Raw genomic sequence first — 8,498 nt, 5'->3', positions numbered from 1 at the left:
GGGAGCCTATATGCTGCAGGGATCTTCTACAGCAAATGGGCAAGTGATGATGATGAAGCCTCAGGTAATGGCAAAATGGCAGCTGCTAATGCATCCTGCTGATCCTGTTGCCACTTCTTTCTTGCTCTCTGTCAGATGCAAGCTTGAAGCGTAACCATAGGTGCACCATGGAAAAAAGTAAGGAAACACCAATAGGCAAGACATCTTTATATCCCCATTATTATTGGGCCCTTTTCAAAAATATTTGCAGCAACAGTATATTCACTGAAACACATTGCACTTACTAGTGTCTTCCGTTTCAAAGAAAAGGTGTTGTGGGGCCCATTTAACCTCCTTATGTAAAAGCAGTGCAACTAACTATATTAGCTTTTAGTAAAACAGTGAATGGGGCTAGTTGGTGGATGTTCATGATAATACTATGCTAAGTGGTACACTGACGAACATAAGGAGCAAGACGCAGACGTACGTATTGCACCACGTATGTCCGCGTCTTCTTCCTTATGTTCGTCAGTGTAACACTAAGTGCAATATATTCACGTTTTTTTGCTTTCTACTGGTGCTGCAGCCATCACAGCTATAATGCATCAAGGGTGTGACCAATACTAAAGTGTTGTCTCTAAGGCCAATTTTAGGACAGTCAAGCATTTGCATCTTCCATTACATAGTTATTTACACCACCTTATGCAATGGTTTAAAGATATGATCGCTAGCAGCTTAGCATTTCATTAACAGTAAATCTCCCAACTAAGCCGGCCCTCAGTTGCTTTAGATATAGAAGCAGCCAGATGAAAACAAATTCAGAAGAGGGAGTTTTAAATGTGCCAACCCTAGCTTGAAATTCTTCTTTAGTATTATTGTGTAGAGCAACAGGCCAACTGATTACAACAGAATCAAATGCTGAATCTCAGTCCTGTTTTACAGTCAGAGGACTGAAATGTTCAACTTAAGGCCAACTGCATGCTACAGTTCAACTTTGCTAATCACTAAAGCATAAGATTTTATTGCATTTACTGATGCACTACAAGGTCTGGCTTCCTTGAGTAAAATCTAAAGCACAAGCCTAATCATATTTATTGAACACAAGTATGTCCATGTAGCAACAATAAATCAGAATGCACATAACAATTGTAACATACTGTGAGATAACTAAATGGTCACTCAATGGCTCTCAGTTCTTTGAGCAGCCTTATTATGGTTAACATGTAATGTTTAGAACGCAAGTATCTGACTTATTGAACACAGGTATGTCAAAGGAGCAATAACAAACCAAAGTGAATTATTCAATCACAACCACGTCTTGGGATGTTGGTAAATGATTACTGAATGACTTTTGGCTCTTTGTCTTTGACGAGCCTTGTGCCTCACTTCTGGGTCGTTTACTTTGAGCATGGTCACTTTTGCTTTGCTTGTGGCGCTTTACCAATACTGGCAATGCGACTTCTGGAGCAGCTAGACTTGTCATCAAGAAAGGGCAACGAACTTTTTCGCCTTTGTCAATTTCTTGCTTCCTCTCACCTATACGAATATAACTGATGTAAGCATAAGGAGTGATGTGGAACTTTTCAGCGAGGTAGCCTTCCAGCAGTGCCCATGCAACTATCGTCTCACACCGCTCCCGTGGCAGGTCCGTTTTTGTAATCCCTCGTTCCTTCCATTTTTTGGCATCTTTGCCCATCCAGGCGTCAATCAACTTTGTCGCTGTCAATTGCTCCTTTGCCTCACTTGCTGCTGAAAGCACTTTATAGATGTTCTTGATGTGCACTGTGACATCAATGTCTTTCACTGTCTCTTTGAGTCGGCAGTTGTCACAGATGCCGTCATGGCAACGTATGTCTTGATGTCTTTCTCCAAAGTGTCGCAAGAACATAGCACGACGACACTCACGCACATCCACACAGTACCGCACCATTGTGTAGACATTTTCTCGGCCACACTTCTCCGTGAAGACAGATGTTGTCTGGCGAAATATGTCAGCAAACCGGAAAAGTATCAAACACGTGGCTGGTTGATCATCCCTTCCTGCGCGGCCACTTTCTTGGTAGTAGTTCTCAACAGATTTTGACAGTGTGTGGTGAATGACAAAGCGCACATTTGGCTTATCAATTCCCATACCAAAAGCAATGGTAGCAACAATGACCAAAAGTTTCCCATGCATCCAGAGGGTATGAACATTGCTGCGTCTTTGAGGTTGCATGCTGGCATGGTAAGAGTCCGCGGCAATACCATAGCCTTTCAGCTCCTCTGCCAATTCATCAGTCTCCTTAATGGAAAAACAGTAAACAATGCCGCATTGATCTTTAAAACGACCGAGAATGAGCTTGGCAACATTTTTCACAGCTTCGTCAGTCCCCGAAGGCTTTGGCAGTACTTCATAAACAAGATTAGGTCTGTCCAGTGGTGCACGCAGTACCACAGAGCTCTCAATGTCAAGCATCTTCTGAACGTCGGCAACGATGGCTGCAGAAGCAGTGGCCGTGACTCCTAAAATTGGTACTTCAGGAAATTCGCGTTTCATTATGGCCAAGTACTTGTAGTCTGGCCTGAAGTCATTGCCCCACTGGGAGCAACAGTGCACTTCATCTATAGCAAGCCTGGCAAAATGCTTCCTTTGGTATGCCTTTCCTAGCATGGACATAAAACGCTTACTTTTGGCCATCTTTTCTGGTGTCACGTACAGCAGCTTTAAGCTGTCCTCTCCGTCAGCCATAGCCTTCAGTATCCGGTTTGTATCTTTTACAGAAACGTTGGCAGCCAACATGGCAACTGGGTATGACATGGCCTCCAGCGCCATGACCTGGTCTTCCATGAGTGAAAGTAGGGGTGACACGACGATAGTGACACCTTTTGAAATCAGCGCTGGCAGTTGGTAGCAAAGGCTTTTTCCGCCTCCGGTTGGCATGATGAGAATGCAGTCTTTATTTGAAAGGGTGACGTTTATGGCTGGAAGCTGCATGGAACGGAAGCGTTTTACGTGGAACACATTTTCTAGCACCTCATTAACTCTATTTGACCACGGGAAATCGGACCTGCTCCAATCTGTGCGTGCAATCTCGTCCAGCGACTTTTGTTTCAACTTAACAGTAAGTTCATGCTTTTTCCTCGTGAGGCATTCCCGTATTGTGCTAAGACGAACTATCTCCTTCTCAGTGGATATTAATTCTTTTTCTACTTTTCGAAGTTCTTCTTCCCAAGACAACAAGGCCATTTCAGTAACGGGGCGAGTTACATACAGGCACGAATCAAGAAGTCATGCTGTTCGGACTCGCCAGGGAACGGCGCTACGGAACAGGTCGCACAAAACTGCCGCACTTAAAGGAACATACTGTCAAAACTTGCTTAAAGTTTGCTTCCGCTGTTCGAGCTGCGTGGGTGACGAAGTGACGGCGGCGACGGGATGACACGGCATCGGCAGAACTAACATTCGCTAATTTGAACCGATTTCAGCGGTAATCTGGCAGGGGCCGCCACCGATTTCCATTTCCGCCTTACGTCACGGATGAATCACAGCACTACGATTGCTGTGCGAAAGCAACGACAAATGTGACGTAGCAAACCTTGCGCCGAGAAAAATAGTTACTGTTTTGAGTTAACTTATTTAATACAAATCACTTTAACGTCCAATTTTGCGGTGGTTGCCGCCCAATTGTAGCAGCACTTAAATAAATGAACAGTTATTTGAAAACGTTCAACGCTTACAAGCTCTGCGCGCATTTTCGAAGGGATTGTCCGCAAGCCCACTAATGATGACTAATCGCAATAAAAAAAGAACAAATTTAACAAAGGCATTTTATAAATTTGTATTTACTCTCTAGCTCGTAGAATTCAAATTTTGGGGGAAATGCATCTGTTATCCCTACGCAATTTTTGTAGATACAGGTACTTTCATGGGGTGGTGCCGTGTGTGCTACAAGCGCACGTCATGCGCATTTTGAATATCTTTACTATTTACAGCAAGAGTCACTGTTTGCCAGGCGCCTAAAATGGCGAAAGATGTTTGTAAAACTCCGGCTGATAATTTCCTCCTCGTTCTCGCCCACTGCGGCGTTGCGAGCGAGCAAGCAGTGACAGCTGGTTGCCAGTATATAAGCGAGGTGCCGGCGGATTCCGACGTCACGTGCACCGGAGCCCGGCGGAGTGATACGTCGTGCGAGCATCGGTCGCTCTCGCAGTGCCGGCTTTGTTGGATTTTGAGCGCATCTGGTGCCAGCGCTGCGGCTTCGTGTCGGATACCTCTGTAGTGCAACGAAAACAACGCTTCAGAAATGTCTTGGCAGACGTACGTCGACAACCAAATTTGTGCACAGGTCAACTGCACAGTGGCCGCAATTGCTGGCCTCAACGATGGAGCCATTTGGGCGAAATATGAAAAGGACTCCAACTGTTCGGTGAGCAAGCGGCTCCAATGCCGGTGCCTCGACTAGGCCTAACACGCCGACATGTTATCACCTTTGTGGCCGGGTTTGAAAACGGGGCATTCATTGCTCGCCGTCGACTGCTTCGGCTGTGGTGCATTTTGCCGTCTTTCGTCTGCGCTTTCGTTTGTGGTCTTTCTGTTACACCTTATCGGCCCTCGGCCGTCGTTATCGCTCGAGATTGGCATTAGTACGCGTACACGCCCAAAGGCGTTACCTTGTTTGTCAAATTTTTCCGTGAACGTCAATAAATTTAGCGCGCGCTCTCGTCGCAGGTCTTTGGTGTTTTTGATTAGCTTCCTGTGACTATAAAAGTGACATTTGGCTGCAAAATGTATCCTACGTAACCGTTCATTCCTCGAATTTCATGTTGACTATCCTGGCCGCCGCATGTGCTCGGGATTTTTACTTGTGACCGAGGCATTAGTTTGATTATATGTTCACCTACGCTCGCTCGTCCTGTATTCGCGGTGTGCGGCAGCATACTTGTTCTTACTAGCACAGAATCTACTTGAAGTTGCTTTTTACAAGTTTCATGTCGCTTTCCATTGAATATATAAAAAAAAAGCGGCATTCTGCCGGTGGCGAGCATCAGGAGGTAGGCCTAGGTGCGACTGAGCTCGGGTCATCGCGGTGCGAGCCTTGGTTATCGTGACGCGGTGTCGGTCGACTTTGCTTTTCTATGTTCAACCTGATCGGAGGGGAGGGGTAATGTCATCGAGCTGAGGCGGGGCGGGGCGATTTTTCGTTTTTGTGCGCCGGTCGAACCAGTTTGTGAACGGGGGGAGAGGCTTCATCTGCTTGCTGGTATCGGCGCAGATCACGCAGCAGGAGCTGAAAACCATCGCCGACACGATGCGGACCAACCCTAGTGCTTTCAACGAGACCGGCATCCACCTTGGTGGCCAGAAGTATGTCTGCCTATGCGCCGAGAACAACTTGGTCCGGGGCCGAAAAGGCAGCTCAGCATTCATCGCCGTCGCCACGAACACCTGTGAGTTCCCGAAGTCGCTTGCTCTGTCATAAACACCGGATATGCCAGTCGTACTCACGCATGGTGCAGTATGGCAGCAAAGTATGCTACTATGGGAGCCGACAAATTCTTATTGAGCGCCGTTTGTGTAACAGTGAACATGGCCATTTCGAGCAAGCTATTAAAATCGGCGGTGGGCAAGTGACTAGAGTTCGACATGCTACCGCATGTCGAACTTGGACAGCGGTTGAATTAGGCCATAGTTTGCGGGGACGCAGTTGCTGATCGTGTTCCTGTCGGTAAGTATGCGGTCTTCTCGTTTGGAAACGTTCATTAGAGCAGTTGAAATTGCATTCTACCGGTGCACTTCGCAATTATAATATCAGGGTTGGCTCAGTGGCAATAGCTTCTGCTGCTGAGCAAGAAGACTTCGCTCATTCACGCCGGCGACTTCAGGAGGTCGCGCAACCACAAAGCGACGCAAGGCGACCGGCACGTCGCAACAGTCTCGTGATCGATGCCGTTTCAAGTCTGCTCGCAGTGCTATTGAAACTTAAAGTAAGCGCCAGCGTATAAAGACGTCGTGTTCCTGCGCACCTGATTTTTTTCAGGTCTGCCACTGAGAAACCGTGCAGTGAGCGACCGACACAAGCAGCACGCGTTTCGACCAAAGCGACAATTTGCAACTGACCTGGTCGCGCGACGTCTTGTCAATCGCCGGTGTAAATGCCTGTGTCTTGGAACACATCTCAGTGCATTACTTTGCTTCTTATTCGCAGGTCTGCTGGTAGCTGCCACCATTGATGGCTTCCCTCCTGGTGTGCTCAACACTGTGGTCGAGAAACTAGGAGACTATCTGAAGCAAAATAACTATTAGGTATGTTTAGCTTTCATTAGTCGTTTATGCCTGTTCTGTTCTTGCCACTTTCTTTGCACGGGCCTATATCGTGGTAGCTTTCATTAAACTTGCAACAATACATCTGCTGAATGCAGCTTTTGATTATTAGCAGTTCCAGTTTCATTGTTTTCGCGTCAGAAGTATTTTTTGCTTTATTTTCCATTTCAATGCTCAATTATCATTTGGCAGCTTCAGTGTATTCAGATGGACACTTCCCAAGGCTGCAGTCCTTGGGTTTAATGTTACCTTCATGCCTTGTACAAGTTTAGCCCGATTTTTGCCCATAGTCTTTGTGACACCTACAACGCCATGTACCTTCTCGAGCTGTTCGGAGTTTTGTGTGGTTGTCTCTACGGCTGTTGTCCAATTTGTAATGTTTGTTCACTTTTTCTCTGCAGTTTTACAAAGCAAAGGAAAGTGCTGTCTGCCACGAAATTGCTCGGGCTGCCTCCTCCCCCTGATCCTGCTGTCGCTGCCACCTTCCTTTCCTGCCCCTTCCCTGATGGTCAAACCATGAAGATGCCACAAAGCCAACATGACGTCCGCCGAAGACCGCAGCCCCATGCATCGGCGCTCTTGCAACTTCAGTTTGCACCACCCATTCCTTCGAATTCGCTTCCTTCCACTTTCTCACGAGCACTGTTAACATGACACGTCCGTGAGTTCTGCGGAGTCCCTCTATATTGTTTCTGTGAAAGGGGAGGGGGTGTGCAACTGCGAAGGAGAGAAGACTCCATCACTTCTTGCCTGTATTCGTTGGCACATTTTTAATTGTGAATTGTAATCTTTTTTTTTATGCGTTACAATGTATTTTTCTTCTCACCTTCTCCTCCTCTTCAATGTTTTTTTAGGTGGGTCGGGGAAACAATTTGTGCGTTAATGGCAAAGCTGTCAAAGCCAGTGAACATGGTGTTGCGCCAAATACGCCGGTTGGAATAAATTCCAGTGTTGGTGAACTTATACCCAACTTTTTTTTATGCACACATGTTGAGAGGTGGACAGGTGCTATTAAATTATTTTGTGCTGTTTCTCTTCGTCCTTGTTTGGTTTATTTTCTTTTTCATGCTTTTTTGCTAACGTGTTCTCTTCAGCGCTCAAATCGGTGCTGAGTTAGGTCGGAAGCTTCCCGGAAAAAAACATTTTCTTTCCATATTGTGCCGGCTGGTAAGCCACACTTGCTTTCAGACCTAGTGCCATTTTAGAACACTTCCATGAAGCATGAATGCTGTGGCATTCTCGCTTTTCCCCCTCTTGAAGAAAAGAAAATTCAGTGCCGAGTATACTGAGAGCCTAGTCAAGGAAACTGTGTGGTGGGGTTTCATACATTTTTAATGGGGATGTATGGATGTGAACGGACAGTTTCATGCGTGGTGCAGAGTGATTGACAGCCTGTTCATATAAAGCAGGCACCAACTTTTGGCAAATGTTGCTGGCCAAGACCCCCTCCCCAAATTGTCTTGCGAGGCCAGCTTGCCTTCCAGTTTGCTGTTGCCAGCATTCAGCAGCATTTGTAGGCAATTTTTTTTTTACTCCGTGGCAGGGAGCTCAAATTACTGCAAGCTCTTGCCTCGTTGGTGCGGCATGTTTGGCGATTTGTAGTCTGGAAGCTCCCCACTGCTTGAGTGGTAGTGGGTCTGTTTGGAGGAATCCATGGTGCTGGATGGGTGATTCAACAGGGCAAATGTGCGTTAGTTGGAAAGCTGCTCAAGTTGAGGGCCACGCCCATTGTCTTGTGTAATGACTGCTGGTTATGTGTGGCATTTTTTCTCTGGCCCGATTACGCATCAGGAGTAACTGTGCCGAACAAATTTTGTTTACCTTCCTTCGCCTCCACTCCGTTGATTGATGATGCAAGTGCTGGCCAGAAGAATAAAAAAAAAAAACGCGACATCCTAAGCCTTGAGGCGAATGAATGCGCTCGTGACGATGGCATGAGAAGGGTTCGGAAATTTTCCGAGGACTTAACCATTTTGTTTTTATATGCGGGAATAAAGGAATGATAGTGACCTTGAACAGGCTGGTCGTGGTGATTATTGGCGCCCTCGGCACATCACTGTTGCGAGGCGCATATCGCAGCGTATTCCCGAACCATACGTCGGCTAACCTCGTGTAATATTTTTTTTCTAAAAGCAACCGAATCTGCTTTCAGCTTTTCCCTAAGCTGGATTGGCTATGTACCGGTGACCTTGACCTCGCGTGCAGCGTGGAAGAGACG

General features: G+C 46.5%; 2 protein-coding genes across 3 annotated transcripts; one reads left to right on the top strand and one right to left on the bottom strand.

Annotated features, from left to right (window-relative positions):
- Positions 1-1,053: 1,053 nt before the first annotated feature.
- Positions 1,054-3,494, bottom strand: LOC135907028 (ATP-dependent DNA helicase Q1-like). The gene has a single exon (XM_065438700.2). It carries the CDS (start codon positions 3,203-3,205, stop codon positions 1,277-1,279), a length of 1,929 nt encoding a protein of 642 aa, XP_065294772.1. The 5' UTR covers positions 3,206-3,494; the 3' UTR covers positions 1,054-1,276.
- A 602-nt stretch (positions 3,495-4,096) lies between these two features.
- LOC135907029 (profilin-like) lies at positions 4,097-7,311 on the top strand. Of its 2 annotated transcripts, XM_065438701.2 has the most exons (4): positions 4,098-4,385; positions 5,232-5,406; positions 6,165-6,262; positions 6,682-7,311. In XM_065438701.2, exons 1-3 carry the CDS (start codon positions 4,263-4,265, stop codon positions 6,260-6,262), a joined length of 396 nt encoding a protein of 131 aa, XP_065294773.1. In that variant the 5' UTR covers positions 4,098-4,262; the 3' UTR covers positions 6,682-7,311. The 2 variants fall into 2 exon arrangements, with proteins under 2 accessions (XP_065294774.1, XP_065294773.1); XM_065438702.2 differs by lacking the exon at positions 6,682-7,311 and having other exon boundaries at positions 4,097-4,385; positions 6,165-6,265.
- The last annotated feature ends 1,187 nt before the right edge of the window (positions 7,312-8,498 follow it).

This window comes from Dermacentor albipictus, chromosome 1 (assembly GCF_038994185.2).
Source record: "Dermacentor albipictus isolate Rhodes 1998 colony chromosome 1, USDA_Dalb.pri_finalv2, whole genome shotgun sequence".
Taxonomy (NCBI): Eukaryota; Metazoa; Arthropoda; class Arachnida; order Ixodida; family Ixodidae; genus Dermacentor; species Dermacentor albipictus.
Note: the sequence above shows the minus strand (reverse complement) of the source record. Positions and strands in the feature narration are given on the sequence as shown.